This window comes from Copadichromis virginalis, linkage group LG20, assembly GCF_057382275.1.
Source record: "Copadichromis virginalis isolate Kocher_CV1m ecotype Utaka linkage group LG20, C_Virginalis_male_GT1.1, whole genome shotgun sequence".
NCBI classification, from domain to species: domain Eukaryota; kingdom Metazoa; phylum Chordata; class Actinopteri; order Cichliformes; family Cichlidae; genus Copadichromis; species Copadichromis virginalis.
This window is the reverse complement of record NC_140637.1, coordinates 7,075,351-7,094,693: the sequence shown is the minus strand read 5'-3', so window position 1 is coordinate 7,094,693 and position 19,343 is coordinate 7,075,351. Positions and strand designations below refer to the sequence as shown.

Genomic DNA, 19,343 nt, shown 5'->3' with positions numbered 1-19,343 from the left:
GCATATCACCATGTTCCCCTGTCAAACTTTGCTGTGTCATAGACTTTTTTGTTTTTTGGGATTTTGTTGTGTTTATTATATCATAATCTAATTTTGTAACATATTCAAAGATCTATGACTCAAATATGAATGATGTTATGTATGTTATGATTTTCTTGTTCAGATGATGACTTTGTTTAAAAACATATGACTGATTAAATTCACAAGATGTTGTTTCAGGTCCACTTTATTTGTTGCTTGTACAATATGTGCTTTTCATGGAACAGAGCAGAATTTCCCTGACAGGCAAAGAGATGACATCATTTTATGTGTCACCAAGGCCAGATGAAAGTGAACCTCATTAAGTCCTCGGTTAAAGACTAAGGTTTGACTAACAATGGTTAGTTCTACTTAGTTTAGTACAGCCACACATTTTCTGAGATCACCTTTAATTTGCAAAGCATTTGGGATTCTAGCAGGATATAGATTTGGTCATTTGCCTTAGAATGCCCTCATTACTTATGGAGCGCAGATTAATTAAAATTGGAACAACTTTTTCATAAAATCTCTTGTTTCTTTACTCATTTACTATTGTTTTAATGATTTGGCTTCTCACATGTTTTAATAAAGGAATTCGATGCCATACCTGCTGTGCCAAAAAGTGACTGGTGGCGTTTGATAAAAAAAAATGTTTGTCTGTATTTGTTGCAAATGACTAATTGACTTATAATTAGTCAAAAATATATCTAATGAAAAATATGAAGTCATTCTGAATGAGGAAGAACATTTCTGTCAAACGGTAAAAGCTGCAATCTGTCTTTTTCAAGCAGCCTAACCAAGGGGGCAGTAGAAATTACAATAAATAAAACTATTTTGGCAAAGCAAAAAGCACTGGATTGGTTATGATGTAGAACACAGAGCTGGTGTAATAAAGCACGCTCTTAGGGATATTTGCAAAACAGATTATTCTTGATTTTATATAACCTATACAAACAAAGCATTGACTTTTTGACAGATGATCACTTTTGGGTATACAGGAATAATAATTGAGCTTAGTTCAGAGGGATAAAGAGATGATTTTTCGCCAATACCTGCAAAACCATTCCCTCTTTGTGGGTTATCTTGTTGCCACTGAAGTACACCTGTTGTCACTTTGATTTTCATCGGAAATATCCCTGAGGTTTAATTGACTGTTAATGTGATGATGAAGTTTAATTTTATGATCAGTGTTTGGTTACGTTGATTTCTTTCAGCTGTTGATCGACAGTGAGCATTATTCTAAAGTAAGGGAAAATTTGTGGAGAAATTGGCGTTGTCTGTAGCCAGAGGTTGTTTGTTTTTTAACAACAATGAGCATGTTCACGTCACCTTCTACGTGCCAAAAGGTAATTCACGCGGTTTAGAAACAGCTTGAAACCAATGACAATCTCTAGTGTGTGTGTGCATCTGACTGTGGCAGCAATCTGTAAACTACAGTTTTAATTGCGCTGATCATCAAAATAAATTAAAGCACTGCATGGCTGTGCTGAACCCGGGCGAGCCAGGTCTGCTTTTATTGGCAAGGAACAGAGACGTCTGAAGCGCACTTCATCCACGTCTGCTCTCTTAAGTGCGCTTCACTGGGCGCAGTTTAATGCTAATAAAGTATTCTCTCTTTCCCTTAGGTTTTCGGCTCTAATATAGTTAGCTATTATAGTGGACCAAACTAGGCCAGTGCAAGAAGAGTTCATAGAAATTCTTAGAAATAGTTTAAAGGTCATTCAGTGTGAAGGTCACGTGGCATTTTCTTTATTGTATTAAACAAACTTTTCTTGTGCCGTGGTCTGAGACCCTTGTACGGGTCTCATGGAAAGCGCAGCTTTGACTTTGCGGGGAGAGATTGCAGGGTTTTATTAGCAGACCAGTCAAAACAAAACAAACAAACAAAAAAAAAAGATGGAATAACAAATAGTTTGGACAGAGACAGGATAATAACTGAGGTTTCTCTGGCCAAACCCCCCCCCCCCCCCCCCCCCAAAAAAAAACAACCCCAAAAAACAAAACAAAAAACAGGCTGCCCTTATCACATGGAAACTTCTCCTGTGAGACAGCAGTGTTTTCAGCATGGGTCGTCTGAAATAGCTGTGGGCGTTTCAGCAATTCTACTCGCTTTAAGGTGCTATCCTCTCCAGCGCTGCTAGAAAAGAAAGGGGAGACACTTTATGGCACCTCCGCTGAAGCAGCGGAAGAAAAGTGCACCTAAAAAGAGGTCTACAGCAGCCTTAAAGCCAGCACAGCCTATAGTGCAACAAGTTGATGTGGTTATGCAGTTATCCTCAAAACTACCTGACCTAGTCTACAAACACTTTTTTCACCACTGCTTAACAAAATGAAAAATCTCAGATGTATTTTTCAAAAAAAGTTGCTACTTTCCATTCTTCTGTGGATTACGCGCATGTAGAATAAAAAAGACGTCAGATTAATGAGGATTACAGTAAGTTTTACAAATATGGTCTGGAACTTCACTATATAAAGCCCAGGGAGGAGTTATATGAATCTATAATAATGGTATTATTATTATTATTATTATTATTATTATTATTATTATTATTATTATTATTATTATTTTCAAATAAAAGGAGACACTTTAACCTAAAAGTGGGAAATCCCAGTAAAGAAGGAGCTGGGAAAAAAATAGAAAATCCAAAAGGTGAAAAAAGTTAATTGGATAAATTCAGATTGAAATATAACATGATAAAGCTCAGATCAGAATCAAATAAGCGTATCCAAATCTAGAGGACATCACTGAGCATGTAATCAGTTGCATATAGCAGAAAATTGCTTTGCTGTCCAACAAGTATCTGATTTTCCCGCTACTGTTTCGGTACTTACGCGTGAAACCAGAGAAGAATGGAAGAAATGACAGTCAAACCCCACCGAGTCCGTTTTCCTCTAAACTCCACAAAATTACGTCATAATTTCCCATGACACAAGTCAAATTAAGTTTAGAGAAATGCCACAAAGAAATAGAAATTATGAAGTGCTTCATTTTTAAAGTTTTAAGCACACATAGGTTCTCTGGCTTCCCACAATCACATTAAACGTTTTGAGGTTTACATTTTTTACAGTAATCTGTGTTGTTTTGGATCGTTTTGTTTCTCTCTCTCTCTCTCTCTTTTTTACACTAATCCGTGCTTACAGCAATATATGTGCCACTTTGAACACAACATGTTGTATTTGACATTCAGACTGAAAGGTTAATGTCATGTTACTAAACAACACAGAGGGACGTTTCCTTTGCCACGTTTATTATGGAAATAATACTGTATTAAAAATAAGTAACAACATGTCGAGGGAAACTATAGTGCAATCATAAACACAAACAGTTAAATCAAGCTTTATTTACAGGATATTTACAGATTTTCAGCTACCAAGGTCGCCACAGGCTTTGCTGAACGTTCGCGCCTTCATTTATGTCGCTGGAGCCTTTTTTAGTACTATTTTGTGTAGGAGCCGCAAAAAGAACAGCCTGTTTGGCTTCAGTGGAGCGGAATGCTTCTTCTGCTGGTGGAAAAGAAGACGTGCTTGCATCATGGACTTTCAAAGTTTTCGTTCTGGTCGTTTTTCTCTCCTCGGTTCCGGATGCGGATGGAGAAAGTTTCTGCGCCCCACTCTGAGTGTCAGTTTGCTTCAGACGGCTGTCCATGGTGCTGAAGATTTCCGCTCTTCTCCGAGAGCGAGAGCGTTTATTGGAAAGCTGCGATAACATCCAGCGGTCGTTCGCGTTTAGATTATCTGTCATCAGCAAGTACTGGTTGACATTGGTTAGACATCTGCGGAAGCCACTTTGGTAGTCGGAAACGTCGAAAGCAGACGCTGCGCCTTAAATCATGAAAAAGGCATCTCAAGGTCAGAGACATTCAAATTCTGCATAAAGTTGTGTTGTCAAAAATACATGAATATGTCTTCAATAATGAAGTCATAACTCACAAATTTGAATTTTTTGGAGGTTCTTCACATGTTTCACGGTGAGCTCCAAGATGTCAGCCTTTTCCAGTTTGCGCTTTCGAATCTGAGAAAAGAGATTACACATTACTTAAACTTTTTTCGTAAAAGAAATGCTAGCTCATCAAAAGTAGCAACCCAAATTGTTCCAGCTCTAAAGTTGTGGTTCTCATACTTACACTGCTGCTGTAGTAGCTCTCCAGGAGACATTTTAACTGGTCCAGACACTGGTTTATGCGCGCTCTTCGCTTTTTTTCCATGAGTGGTTTGGACACCTGTAAAGCACGCGTAAAGTCAACAACCCATGCTTCGATAATTCGTAGTAATTGTGAGGAATTTGCCGTTTATTAAGTTCCCTTTAACAAGTTCTTTTACACACCTTGTTTCCAGCAGTGGGTTTGACTTTCTCGATGCAGTCTGTCGTCGCCACCATTCTCTTAGTCCGTTTTGATTTCCTTGAAGTTAACCTTTTTCTCTCTCTGGCCCACGGACGAGGGGGTTTATCCTGAGTGGATTTATATAGAGACACCCACTTAACATGTCAATGCAAACAGGCCCGCCTCTGTCTCTCGCGCTCAAATGGGCAACACTGGCAGCTAGTTGGCTTGGCAGCCCACACTAACTATAGAATCAGACTCTAATTATTTGAAAATCTATTTTTTATGCTGCTCCATGGTTAATAACTGAGTATAAATGTATTTCGCCTTGATCCAAACTCACACAGCCTGGAAGTATTTTTTAAATTATCTGGTTCATATTTTTATTCCTTCAGGTCCTCAGGTTCGTGCAGGGCACAGAGGAATAACCAGACTGGAGTTTAACGGGAAAACAGACTTATAGCTCTAGATCTAGTTATAGAGTCTATGCAATCTACTGCTTCATATGTTGTGCAGTGTCTACCCGGTGTCTAATAATCAACTTGTGTGGCAAAGTAGCGTAAAAATAGTAAACATAATGATAATGGTTTTGCTTGGTATGCAGCATGGACACTATTGACTCCTGTATTCAGTCTTTGTGCGTGAGTTTCACGCCACCAGGTTGAAGGCAGCACCGTGGAAATTCACGTCGTGTCTCCACAACATTCCAATTTTCCGGTGACCGCTGATAGTAAAACCTCTGCACCTGCAACATCTTATTAGATCAGCCAGACTGCTTTTTAAAGGCAAACAGTGCAGGTATTTTAATATATATTTATATATAGACTATACACGATAAACGCCCTAGATGCTGGAACAAAAAAAGCAGACGAGGTTCCAAGTGCCTTGAGGACACTTTTACACTTTTAGCATTCTTTCGCTATTGTGCGTCAGCACTTTTTGTCTTCATACCAGCCTCAGTGAGGCACCGAGGAGAATCGCGGGCCGCCCCTTGTCCTTGCTCCCTCGCTTCCCGATTTTCCACACTTTCCGCTGAAAGGAACTGAGCCTTGGGAAAGTCATAGCAGCTGAAACAATGTATTGACCATAGGATCACCGCAGTCCACTGGGCATTTTGTGCTCAAACTGACCATCTGAAAATAGGAAAAAAGGGATGAATCATCTTACCAAGATGTGTAACAGAACTATCGGCCGGGATCTCAGAATAACGCAATAATAAAATAATATCAGCAAAATGTTCACTAAGCTTTTTTTAGTATGAAAACATCATAAATTACTTCCTTTATTCCTTAGTTTTTGTATATGTAATTGGCATGTTGTGTAAAAAAAGAATAAATGTTGTCTTTAATAAGGCCGAGAGACTTTTTATAGTCTTTACTTAACAAAAAAAGTTTTATGCACAAGCAAAATTCTCATATTTACTATTATTATTATTATTATTATTATTATTATTATTATTAGTAGTAGTAGTAGTAGTAGTAGTAGTAGTAGTAGTAGTATAGTCCACACTGTGATAATTTTTCTTTCAGTCAATTAAAATAACATTTGGTGTTATTTCTTTTATATAAAACTATAAACACAACATGCCACATGTTGTTGTTCTGACAGCACGACAAAATACAAAAACTGCTAGTTGATTCATTCCCTAGCAGTGGGTGATACTTTAAACGAGGGCACGTGGTGTGGCCCACAGGAACTCTGCACCCCGTAAGAATTTTTTTGAAGCACCCATTGAAAACAAACAAAGCAAAAGCAAAACAAAAAATGCAGACTCAGTAAAAACTGATTAACAAAACGGTGTTCATTTTTAACTGATATTATAAAACACGCATGAGATATGAAAGTTAAAGGGTTGTGGGATCGAAGTGGGACTAAGTAAACAAGGGCTTATGGCGCACTGGATTTTATCGCTGTCGTTTTAAGGTAAACGGGCTCAGGTGTATGCAGTTCATTCAGTAGATGTATGGAGCTGGTTGCGCACTTCAGTAAAGTTTATTTGAGAGACACGCGACACAGTAGAGAAAACCTGTCTCACACTGCCCCTGTTCTCCTGCTTGATCCTGTGTACAATGCCTGTGTTGAAATGAGTGAGGCCCTGCTAAAGGAGGGGCATATTTGTATTCAGTCTATAGAGGCCGAGAATGAAAAGAGGCCAAATTTTAGCGGTGTTCCACTGATCTTTTCTTTTGCTCTGATTTGTAACTACAGTGTGCATGAAAAGACTCCTTTCAGTTATAAACTGAATCAACACTAGTTCCCTCTTCATCCTGCTATGAAATGGTAATCAGTCAACTTCTACAATGTCCCTGCTATAACCCTTTTACCAACCGGACATTTAATTTAATTTAACGGGCTTCTGAAATCCAAGGCTGATGTTAAATTTATTGCCTTCGCAGAACTAAACCACAGCCGTGAAGTCCCTCAGTCGAATGAATTGAATTGGCAGAGTTGTGTCAGGAGTAACTAATTGAGTAAAAACCGAAAAATTGTGGGACACAGTTCTGGTGTTATGCTTCAGCGTATAATCGGTATGAAACTTGGCCGAAATGCTCTGGGTGTAAGTGGGCCTTCTGATGCCTTTTGTCCAATATCCGTCACATTATCTGCTTTTTCACGCTTGGTTTTTACACAGGACCGTGGAGGGCTGATTTCAGCGTGGAGTCATTGCATCAAAACACTCGCCTGTCTTGTTATTCTGTGTCACAGAGGAGCGATTTCCCCGCTGATTACTCGGTGTAATTTCAATTAGTGTTGGATTTTTCGTTAGGACAAAGGAATAAAAAAAAAAAAAAGAAACAACAGAAACAAAACTAGATTTCCAAAATGAAAACAGGCTTGTTTCTGAAGTGGCGGAATGCAATCAGGCTTTGAAACTGTTTTCCTCCAAAACCGCCTCACCTCTGTCATAAGTTCTTACGGCATCATCTACCCATGAGAATAGCGCAGCGAGAAACTTGTGTCCTCAACGGGCATCATAATACAAGTGCTATTAAATGACAAGTTAAGTGTATGTTTTTAAAAAGGACAGGTCCTTCGCTCCACTTTTACTTTTCAGCCTCAGGCCATTCATTAACGCGATTGGACCTTTGTCATGGATTCCTGCCGGAGGGGACCTGACAAAGATGCGGTAATAATTGGACTATTGGGGAACTTGTTAACAACAATTAGTGAGGTAATTATATAATTACTGCAATAACTGTTTTCTTCCTAAAGGGAAAGTGATGCATTTGCAAGCCAATAGGCTTGTGCCTAACAGTAGGCTACATGGGTAGAAATACAGAGGTCACCTTCATGTTAGGAAACGTCAGAGTAAAATAGTTTATTTTAAAAAGTAATTAAAAACTATAGTTTTAGAGCAACATTTATGTTATATAGAAGCTATAAAGGAATGCTTATTTACGTGATGCAAGTGAAGTGTATTTAGATATATATAACAGGCCAAGAAAAAAGTAAAAACAGCAGAAATGAAATCTTTAGTATTATAATTATATCCACTTTAGCCCGTGTTATGGAAATACATTGCAGGTTATAGCCACTCCTCATGCCTCGCAGACCTGTTAAAATATGCAAACTTGGGCCCAAAAGTTGGCTCACCGTGAGCGGAGCAAATCGATGTACCGCCTCCCATTCAGATGGACCCGAGGCAGCACTGGTGCACCCAAAAGGCTAATTGTTGAGCAGCAAGGCCACAGTAAAGAGAGCAGGTACACGAACAGGTGCACTGCAAAAGTAATATTGGAAATATTGACAGGATTTTCTGAAAAGCCACGCGACGGACCTGTTGGCAAAGCTCTGATCACACATCAAATGAAAACGGCATCATGAATTTCTATAGACTGCTCCTCGGGTTATTTAAAGACTTCTTACTTTGGTTTGGCAACATAATGGCCTGTGTTTGCTTGTGTGTGCCGGGGTTACCGCATGAAAAGGACAGAGGTGCACATTAACATCGCTTAAGGTTTTCTCAAGGGCCGAAATGAACTGACTGGAAAGTAACTTTATAACTCGCTGGAGGATGAAACCTTTGTTGGGCTCTGTTGTGAAAGACACAAGAGCCTGACAAAAGGAGGGCGCCTTTGTTAATAAACACTAAAGCGCAAGGGTATTGATGTGCCTTGAATTGCAAAACATCTGCCATTTACTCTGAACGACTAGAGCGAAATTTAAATGAAAATAACCAAGCAGCCTTTAGCACGGCTACAGACACCGCGTCTGTAGCCGTGCGTAAAACAACAGTCATATGAGCAACTTGGAAAACCCCCCTTTTGTTTTTCAGGTTTAAAAAACATCAAACCTTCCTTTGTCAGTGTGGCCAGATGGATCAACACACGACGCCCTCTTTAACTGTAATAGTGCAATACTTTTTTTTTCTTTGCAGACGTTTAATCTAGTCTAAGTTCAACTCACAGTGTCTTACTTTAATGTTGACAGGTCCCTATAATGATAGAGGCTTGCTGGTGTGACTGCTTGTTGTGAGTAGAAAGACCACTGTGAATAGAGCTGCACGGACAGGTGCAAAAGTATTTCAGATGCTTAAGGGACTTTCTGAAAAGCCACGAGCTATTATGAAAGTTGTAGGCTCTGGTCAAATAACAGAAGACACAGATTTCCTCGGGATATTTAAAGGCTTATTAAAGACTCTTACTTTGGTTGGATACACTAAATTACGTGTTAATATTTAACAAAAGACCAGAACAAAAAACGAAACGAAACACAACCCCCCCCCCCCCCAAAAAAAAAAACCAACAACAACAAACAAACAAAAAAAGCAACCCAGCGATGAGACAGTTAAAGGCTTTGTGTTAAGGATGTGCAGACTGAAAAATTGCTCAAGTGCAGTCATTTAATTAGCCGTTAGCACTTTTAAACTTAGATTTAAAAGTTTCACTAATATTCCAGTTTAACTGTTCCTAAACACAATAAGGAATTATTAACCCTTAACACTGAACTAATGGAAGCTATATGTTAATCTAAACTCGTGGTATGGACTCTGACCTTCGAGTGATCTGTGTCTTTCGATTAAAAAAAGGTATATAACGTTTAAGGAAAATCCCATATGGACACCAAATGCAAATTGCCTCCATTAAAATGTGTTTTGTTTTTCGCGTTTGGGGGGGGACCAGTTGCTGACCAACTTTTTTTCCCCATGGTTTTCTCTTTATCTGGGCAAAGTGGAAAATTGAAAGGTACAAGTGAAAAGGCGTGGGGCGTTACCCTGATTTTCCTCGCTCTATATTTTGTCAGACAGAAATGTGTGCCCCCTTAGCTGAACCAACTTTTTTTAAGGAAAGAAATTCATTCAATGCGAGGCTAATCCAAGTTTAAATTGTTAAATAGAAAAAAGCTGTTGGAGTCTGTTGTAAGTTGCAGATAGTCATATCACATTGGAAGCATAGGCTCATTTCACCCCAGTTAAATTGCTGAAGTTGGTAATCACACTGAAATTCTGCATAACATCGTGTGTGGCGAATGTAACTCTGAAATCAGTAAGAAATTGTCAATTTGCTGGTGTCAGCGTATAGCCCTCCAAACGCGCCATATGCCATGCTAAGTGGCACCATTCACCAATTCGTTCCTACTTTCACGGTCCATCCTCCCCTTTTCCCTGCCAGGAAGCTGAATGGCCACAACAAAATGGCAATTTACCCTCTCGAATTGCTGCATACCCCCTGCGGGGAAGGCTCTTTCCGTTTCACTTTGCGGGGCATCCCAATCCTACTAAGCGTCACGACGTGAAACTTTGACTTTCAAATGGAAAGAGAAGTGTTTGACCATCAGTGCTGTCAGCGCTGTCTCAATAGTTTGTGTCTGGCTATAAATTTGACGGGACATCAAAGAAGAGAGTAACAAAACGAGGTTGGAAAAGAGGCCAAACAGCAAAAGTACACGTAACTAAATTAAGGAATATGAAGGGAAACGTTTGATCTCTGATCCAATAATAGCCTACAAAGAAAAACGAGTGAAGATCCTTGCATGTGATCATCTTTAAGATCACCAATAAACGCACACACAAAATTTTTTATGTTCTGTAGGCATAAAATGCATCCAAATGAAATATATATCTCCCCTAAAAATGAACCATGTTCATCGATGTCAGTAAGGATAAGCGAAGACAATAAGGTTTGTATTTCTTTAATTTAGTTTGTCAATATAACTTCACTATGAAGGCTATGCCTGCCAGCTATCAGTTTTACTCACGTTTACTGAATACCCGAACACCTATGGAAAAATCAAGCTGCTGGTATTCATTTAGCTCTTACTTTTAACTTACCACCCACCTGAACCATGCTGCTGAATAATCGAGAGTTAGTGGTTTAATTCACACCTGGACAGCCCGTCTCAGAGATGTCTGATAGGTTTTTGAATGCATTGGGCCTATTTTTAAAATTAAATTGAAATAAAAGTATGTTCACAAAATGACGGTCAGTCACAGACTGGAAGTTATTCATAGTCGATGTAAAGCGGTGGTAAGTGTATAAATTCACAAGCTCAATTTGCCCAGAAGCCTGTATTCACTATCCAATTTTTGACAGTTCTTCACTGTAACATGTACAATTCTTTTCATAGTGCAATACAAAACTGCATATTTTTCACCAGAGTTTGGCTTTGCACTGGCAACGTTGAAGTACAGTATGGTTGAACCAATGGCCTGCTTGTAGGCACACTGTGAAGTGATGCCACCAAGTGGTCACATTTGTGTTACAGCAACCAAAAAAGAAAATAGGAAAACATCTTATTTCATGTTTTTTTAATCACTGATTTTTACACAGCTGTTCATGAAAATATCAGAATTAGTACAGAATTCATTCATGTGTATATTTACTTCATGCTTCAAAGTGATGGAAATGCATATAACTTTAAAAGATTTTGAAAACTATACATCCATTCTTTAACATGATATACATAAACAGAAACCATAACCCCCAAATAGTTAATTTAATCTTGTGCCAGAATCCTACATAGCTGACTACAGATATGAGTTATGTGAAAGCTCTTTAGAATATAAAGCACATTTCTAAAAATAAAATTGTTTGCTTTAAGTAACTCAAGCATGATTTACATATATTTCAAAGAGGATTTGACATTAGAGCATTGAACTAAAAAAGATCCATCTATGACTTCTCTATCTGAAGTGATTGATACATTTCCTGAAGTGAGCTACTGGCTAATTGTTTTGGTATAATTTTGAATGAGACCTTGGAAGTACTGCTGTGTGTTTTTGTGGGGTTGAAAAAGAATGATGAAACATTTTGGGAGGAAATACCAAAACAGAAAAGAGTACAGGCTGGAAAGTACAGCCAGGGCACTAAGAAGCTGTATGTACTTCCCACGGTAAAGCATGCACTCTGTGGCGAAGATGATCCAAGTGAGGATCAGCAGGAGGAGGCAGAAGGTTATTGCTTTGGCCTCATTGTAGTTTTTAGGAAGGTTTTTGCCCATGTATGAGAAAATAAAGCAAAGAGTGCATATTGATGACAGTAAAATCACAGAAGCTGTAGATGCTTGTAGACTGATGTCACAGCTGAGTATGATTTTGTCAGGGTACCAGGATGTTTCATTATAGGGGCTTGGAGGTTTACAAGAATAGCCAATAACGAGGAAGATTGCTTGAATGACAAATGCAACAACAATGACCAGCCACTGTCCGTTATATTTTACCCACCAACTGTGGAGCTTGGGGATCTTGGCTGCTATTTTAAAAATGCAAACAATCTGAAAAGAGCGCACAACAAAACATGCTAGACAAATAGTGTAGAATAAGAGAAATGGTAAGTATCTCAAAGTACAAAGAGGGACTGTCGGCTTACCAAAATGAAAGAATACACTAAGATTACTCAGACTTAGACAGCCTAAAATTAAGAAGCACATTGGTCCACCAGCAGATCTGACGACAGGTGTGTTGTAGTTGACTGAAAAGAGAACAGACATGGCTAACGTCATGCCCACAAATGCACAGGCCGCTACGAAGACCAATGTAGCCACAATATCTGTGGCTGATATGTACTCCACAGCCCGCAGATTACATGATGTACTTCCCTCTTCAGACCATTCGATGTCCTTACACTTGAGGCAGGTGTATGGACTCTCTGTTTTACAAGAGACAATAAACCATATTAATAGATTTATATTTGAAAATGTTCAGTTTTTGATCAAATTTGTTTGCATTATTCATAGCTTCATTACACCCAAAATAACTGTAATAACTGAAAAAACTGCATCAATACTATTGAGGAGACAGTGGTCCATTTAGTTTTTAAGGATCAAGGTGAATCTTTAAAACCACGTGAAATAAAAGTATAGTTATCTTTATGGGAAGAAACAAAGTACTAAAAACATTGTTACGGCACTTCTGTAGAATTTAGATATCTGTACTTTACTCTTTACTTTAGTATTCATTTTTCTAACAGCTTTTTACTCCCTACATTTTAACACAATTGTCTGTGCTATTCATTAGATTTTCAGAACAGGCTTGTTACTTCGGATTTTATGCATTTAAGGTAAGTTTCTCCCCCCAACATTGAGTGCCTTCCAACTGATTTGAGCTTAAATGGAGCTTATTGAAATAACAGAAGAAAGAGGCAAAAAACACATAATATATAATTTATGTATACTGTTTTGTATGATTTATATCATTATACTCAGGGGTTAAAGTAGGACAGAATGATGCATTCTTTATTTGTTTTTTGGTCCAGATGTCTGTAAGTTGTGGTCGCAGTTAGTGCTATATGATAGTACAAATTCAGGTATCAATCCAATACCACGTAAGTACCGGACCGGTATTGCTGATTCCAATACTGATACTGATACTTACAGCGTATTTAGGGGGGGAGAACAACGTCATGATTTACTTATTTTCCACAACAATGAGTTAACATAAGAAAGCAGTTTTTTAGAGATCTGAAATGTAAATGTGCTTGTCTTTAAAGCTTTTTGAGTCAACATCTGTTGATTAAATGTACTATATTGATGAGACCCTACAACAGATTTTAGTGTTTCCCAACCTGCCACACTTTAATTCCTGACTGTGCTCTTTCTTCTTAGGTGTGAAAAAGTTTGTATTTCCATTTACTAAATAAAAAAATATATTATATTAATACTTTTTATTAATACTTGTGCCTTTTCACTTTTATGTGAGCAAAAGAAGTTAAATCAGTACTTTGTTTTTTTAATCAAAGTTTTTTTTAACACATACTGTATATCTAAACTTGTACTTAAAGAAAGTATGTACTTTTGCCATGATGAACCTGTATATTTAGTCACGTTGCAAACCATTACCCGTAATGTTGACGTAAGTTCCATTTGCACAGATTTCACAGTCGAAGCAGCATTCATAGATTCCATTTCGCTTTTTTATATATCCTGCAGGACATTCTGGGGAACATAAGGAAGTAGGTACCTGTACAAGACATATATTTAGCACATAAAATAAGTAAAAAAAAAAAAAAAAAGCATTTCTGAAGGGTAGCAACAGATTGGGGAGAAAAACCAACACAAAAAAGATGCTTTATATACAACAACAAATGCCAAAAACCCCCTGAAAAAAATAAAATAAAAACAAAGGATCTTTGATAGTGTGTTTTGACTTTGGTTGGTGCTGTTAAATCATCTTGAGACAAACAAACAAACAAACATTTTTCATATATTATGTTTAACTAAATGTTGTATTAATAACAACAACAACAATAAAAACTTACTTCTCCATTGGTGTGCCATTCAATTTTGCTATCATCCACGAAGAAATGCACTTCTGAATTAAACTGATAAAATCCAATCTCCTGTGCATCACCACTGTTATTCCAGAAAACTACTGAATAGGATCCTTGCTTTAGATTTCCGTTGTCATCAAACTGAATACTATTATTTACAAGTGTAAAATTTGACTTCCTCAGCTCTGCTAGAACCTGATGTGTGCAGAAAAAATTACACAACCATTAATTCTTTGTATTTAAAAGAAAAAAAAAATCATATATTGATGATATAGATAGTAGACCTAAACTTTTTCACAATATGAAGTGACAAGTTCTACAACTATTGAAAAAGAGTTTGGTTTCAGAATTACAACAATACGTCATCTCAGTTTCAAACCACTTGCAGGCTATTGTTAAAAGATGGAATTCAACACAGTAGAAGGCAATTCCCTGTTCTAACTGCTTAGAAGCATAGAGAGTACTTTCTGTCAGTAATGACTTGGTAATATTTAGGTAATTTGGTAACAAGAAAGTAATAATATAGAAGTATCAAGTTATTATCAGTATCATAAAGTTCATTAGCAAATCATTATCCAAGAAACCAGTTGGTAGAAGTATATAGTTTATTATAGCATATAATATGATACAATGTATTAATATGGTGGTAGTAATATGATAACCTGTGCATTTAAATAAAAAAAAGAAAAGAAACACTTGTTGTAGTAAACTCGTAAAATATAATAAGGTAATATTGGTCAGTGCTTCAAGACTCTGGGACATATTTATCCTATTATAATGGTAAAACTAATCCTACATTGGTCCTCAGTATTTTTATTTGTTTCAAGATGAAAATGCAAAGACTGTGTTTTAATGTTGTGGCCTATTACCTGGAAGCATGTGGTATTAACCAGAAATCAGGGATGCAAAATGCAAGACCGCCAGTTTCTAACTACTGGCATATTATTGACATATTAGAAAAAAAAAACCTCCAGGAAGTGTCATGACTACCTGGAAACATGTGCAGTAGTTTCTACATTATAACCTGGATTCAGGAGTGCAAAAAAACCCTGGTTGTTAAAGTGTGTTTAACTGGAAAATGAAGCATATATAATCAAAGGAGCTTGCAAAGAAAAGTGTCTGGACTTCTTTAAGTTGCTTGAAGACGTTTCACCTCTCATCCGAGAAGCTTCTTCAGTTCTAAGGTCAAATGGTGGGGAATCCCAGATTTAAACCTAGTGGGAGTGTCCCCCGACAGAGGGACAAAAGGACCCCCTGATGATCCTCTAATTGCCTGAGCCAGTTTCACACCTCTGCTCAGGCGATTAGAGGATCATCAGGGGGGTCCTTTTGTCCAATAACTTGTACTGTATTATAGTACATTATTACCACCTTTACATAACATTATTAGACAGTTCTCAGGATGATTAAAAAAAGGCTTGTATACTTACAATGTAGGGGTACACTGTGATATTGCTATCACATTTGTCAGCTCCACATCGTAAGGTATTGTGTAAGGCATGAGCAATGGCATATATGGCAGAGTAAATTGCAAAAGAGTATGATGGGTCTGCAGCAAAGATATCCTCAGGATTCATGCAACTACAGTTACATTTCTGATTGCAAAATGTGTCTTGCTCTGCATATTTACAATGAAGTTGGGCTTTGGAAGAATGCAAAAAATCACTAAAACCAGGTATTGTCACTACTGGCTCAGCTACTCCAAGTACGGTTCCAATGTTTTTGATTCCTTTCATTTTGGGGAGTTTTTTGTTCAAGGCCCATGCATCCCCTGCTATCCACACCTTATTTGTCACATTCAGTAGCATTGCTGACTCAATGAGAGGTTCAACATTGTTTTCTAGAGCAAAAACAATAATGACATTTATCTGTTTTGCCTCCATCTGTTTGAACGTTTGAGTGTAATTGGTGCTGTCACTCAGGCCTTTGGAATATGGTAGGCAGATCTCAGTATCCTTTATCCTCTGAGTGAACAAATCCAGACCATCATTACCATAATCATCATCACTGTTAAGGAAAGCAACCCAGCGCCAGTTGAATTTTTGCAAAATTCTTACAATCACATCTATCATATTTAAATTGGAAGGCAATGTACGCAGGTACGATGGATATTTTGCCTTATTTGAGAACACAGAAGTAGAAGTTGCATAATTAACCTGTTAAATAGAAAATAATAGAGAATTTGATCATTTTCAGGTACAATAAATAATGACAAAAAGAAGTCATAATCTTTCTATAAAACTGTTTTTGTCATATTATTTGTTAACAACTTACCATAGGAACAAGATTTACCATGAATAGCGGGGCTACGGTCAGGGATTGAGTGCTTGTGAAAGGACCGACCACAGCTATTACTTTAGACAGAACACTTTGTTTGTCACTCCAAGGTTGTATTGAACCATTAGCTGAGATTAATTTCAAAACACCTGGAAAATTCTGCGTATCTGAGCAGTGGTCAAATATGTCATAGCCAAGAGATACATTTGGCAGTAAATTGGTAGAGTTATTAACTTGCTCTACAGAAAATCTTATCATCTGAAATCTCCGATAATTTGAGAATGTGAGTGGTTTACTGAGGACAAGAAGACAAGAGAACAGGATTAACCATAAAAATCTGAAATATTGCTTAAAAGCTTCGTATTTCTGTAGTTTTGTTATTATTACATAAATTCAATTGAACAAGGACACAGATCACATTAAATTCTATACTACGTAGTTGGACTTTGTAAAGGCATCCAACTAGATTTATCATAAAACTTACGTGGTGCAGTCGAGAGCTTCTGGTCTTTCATGATACACAGAGCCAGTGTCGTCATGAATGTGAAAAAGTCCACCTATCAAATAATCCCCTTCCAGCTGAAACTCTGACGCTGGGACAGTATGTTGAGTGCAGACATGTAGAAATGCTCCTAGCAGACAGAAAGATTCTAAAAAATGTTTCATTGCTGAAGCTCTTTCTTAGTGTTCTGTTGTGCACTCTACCAAAATGTGCCTCTGCCTTTAGTGAGTTATAATACAGTGATGACTGTCCCCTCCCGTCATCATTTACATGCACATGGTGATGCTATAAATGGTTGAATGAACTTTCACAAATCAGTATGCAAAAGCATCCAAGCTGCTGTTTGTGCACAAAGTTGAACAACCATCACAAGCAAATTAGTGTAATGCTTCTATCTGGAATAACTCAATTAATCATTTCCTTCCTTTAGACATTATAACACATTTACTTTAGATTTTATTTGACTCCGTGACAGATATGAGGTCTTTAAAATATCTTTGTCTTCTTTGGGCGCAACCAAAGCTAGAATTCTGAAATGCTGGCATAAATACTGGCATAAAACGTTTGGGCCTTGATTTAAAAGCCCTTTGGCTGGTTTTATGTTTTTAAATCATGTTACACTATCACAAAATCATTACATCCACCGTCAAACTATTTATTCGTATTTGTAGATATTTATTAAAATGACTGAAGCACACTAATGCTAACTACAAGCTGCTCTTTCCACTGCAGAAAATGTGCCAAAATGCATTTGTCCTTTGGAAGAAATGTGTACTTCAACTAAGATTGCACTAGGTCAGAGCAACAAAAGACAGAAAAACAACAACTCACCCCTTGATCATTACCAAACAGTAAGTGACCACATCCTCTTACAAATGATCCCTGTATAATTTAACATGTAACCACACAGGCCATTCAAAATTTGCAATCACTCAGCAGATGTAAGTGGTGAATGACAAGAACCCTAACCCAAATTTGAAGGTAACTCCCTGTTTGAAGGGCAGAACTTTCTGGTTCATATTAAGAGATAGGTCTCATCTGGTGAGACTGTGGGCTGATAAACAAAAAATGTGTTTCAACTATAACTCTGCATTAAGACCAAATGCAACAAAATATTACAGATAAACTTGCTTTAACTAGCAATAGTCAGTAGTTTGAAACACTTTCATATAGAATCAGTTATATGCTAATGGTTAAAGTCATTAGGCATAATAACAGTCATCTGTTTGTTTGTACTTTAATCCCAAAACATTTTCTTTACTTTATAATTAAAAGTGCATCTATTGCAGTTACGTTAGGTTTTGTATTATTATTATTATTATTATTATTATTATTATTATTATTATTATTATTATTATCACAGTTTCCTTCACCAAAACATTGCTTTGGTGAAGGAGACCCTGTCTTTAATGATAAAACATAGGTATGATGCTGTATATGCTGAGTCTGAAGGTGTGCCCATGAATATAAAAATCCCTCCATGGTACACAAATGCCTATGACTTTTTTTACTCTCCACCTTTGGCGAATTATACACACACGTGTAAAATGCCATTAGTTGGAAGGAAGATATCCTTCACAGCCACTGTATTCAAATATGGTGGAGGAACATCGGAACATACAGCAAACCCACTCCTATGTATTTTTAAAAGATACATTTTATGTTTATGAGAATGCATCAGTTTGTTGGAAGACGTAATTACACACTATATCTATGAATACATTATGCTTTTTTTCCTAATAAATAATGCCAAAAAATGACCTTTAATGTAAAGCCTTGTTGTTAAAGCATCCAGTGCTTCTATCAGTGCACTGTGACATCATGACATCAAGAACACTGGACATTTAAACCTGTTTCCTTCTGACATGCAACATTGTCAATAAACAGTTTGCCAGAATATGATATTAGAGGTGAGATAACATAAAATTACATTATTACTTCTAAATAATAGAATTGAAATTTAAGGATGCTTGAGTACCCTTAAAAAGTGTCTAAACAAGCAGCAGAGCAGTGCTTTTGTATAAATGCTAGGTAAGTTTGCTAGAACGGGCGATTAATGATGGAAACCCCACAATTTATCATGAAAAGAGGCATTTTAGAAATCCACATTGTAATAAAGATGCAGCTACAGGTACTTGGACTAAATTCAGAACAATGAATGATAGTATACAAGGATGTTTTTAGTGAGATGTTGTATTACTATACTATACTCTAGGGCACAGGTGTCGAACTCCAGGCCTTGAGGGCCGGTGTCCTGGATCCAACACAGCTGATTTAAATGGCTAAATTACCTCCTCAATGTGCCTTGCAGTTCTACAGAAGTCTGGTAATGAACTAATCATTTGATTCAGGTGTGTTGACCCAGGATGTTATCTAAAACCTGTAGGACACCGGCCCTCGTGGCCTGGAGTTCGACACCCCTGCTCTAGGGGGTACAGAACATCACTGAAAAATGTAAATAAACATCTCATGTCTTATCTACATGATCACTGATTTGTCTGTACCTTGCTTAAACAA

The 19,343-nt window shown here is 37.4% G+C and overlaps 2 protein-coding genes across 2 annotated transcripts; both read right to left on the bottom strand.

Annotated features, from left to right (window-relative positions):
* Nucleotides 1–3,318: 3,318 nt before the first annotated feature.
* hes3 (hes family bHLH transcription factor 3) lies at nucleotides 3,319–4,432 on the bottom strand. Its single transcript, XM_085444877.1, has 4 exons — nucleotides 4,343–4,432; nucleotides 4,143–4,238; nucleotides 3,949–4,030; nucleotides 3,319–3,840 (listed from the first exon to the last, which is right to left on the bottom strand). Exons 1-4 carry the CDS (start codon nucleotides 4,394–4,396, stop codon nucleotides 3,386–3,388), a joined length of 687 nt encoding a protein of 228 aa, XP_085301003.1. The 5' UTR covers nucleotides 4,397–4,432; the 3' UTR covers nucleotides 3,319–3,385.
* Nucleotides 4,433–11,229: 6,797 nt separating this feature from the next.
* Nucleotides 11,230–17,089, bottom strand: tas1r2.2 (taste receptor, type 1, member 2, tandem duplicate 2). Its single transcript, XM_085444608.1, has 7 exons — nucleotides 17,074–17,089; nucleotides 16,809–16,956; nucleotides 16,322–16,619; nucleotides 15,478–16,203; nucleotides 14,036–14,242; nucleotides 13,617–13,737; nucleotides 11,230–12,427 (listed from the first exon to the last, which is right to left on the bottom strand). The coding sequence occupies exons 1-7, from the start codon at nucleotides 17,087–17,089 to the stop codon at nucleotides 11,499–11,501; spliced, it is 2,445 nt and encodes an 814-aa protein (XP_085300734.1). The 3' UTR covers nucleotides 11,230–11,498.
* Nucleotides 17,090–19,343: the final 2,254 nt, after the last annotated feature.

Excerpts from the sequence above, each read along its gene's own strand:
- hes3 (XM_085444877.1), bottom strand. The coding sequence starts at position 4,396 with ATGGTGGCGACGACAGACTGCATCGAGAAAGTCAAACCCACTGCTGGA. Across the intron at positions 4,031-4,142 it reads AGAGCTACTACAGCAGCAGT|ATTCGAAAGCGCAAACTGGA; the intron begins GTAAGTATGAGA and ends CTCTTTTCTCAG. Across the intron at positions 3,841-3,948 it reads CCTCCAAAAAATTCAAATTT|GCGCAGCGTCTGCTTTCGAC; the intron begins GTGAGTTATGAC and ends TCATGATTTAAG.
- tas1r2.2 (XM_085444608.1), bottom strand. Across the intron at positions 16,620-16,808 it reads GAAGCTCTCGACTGCACCAC|TAAACCACTCACATTCTCAA; the intron begins GTAAGTTTTATG and ends TCTTGTCCTCAG. Across the intron at positions 12,428-13,616 it reads AACTTACGTCAACATTACGG|AGAGTCCATACACCTGCCTC; the intron begins GTAATGGTTTGC and ends CTTGTAAAACAG.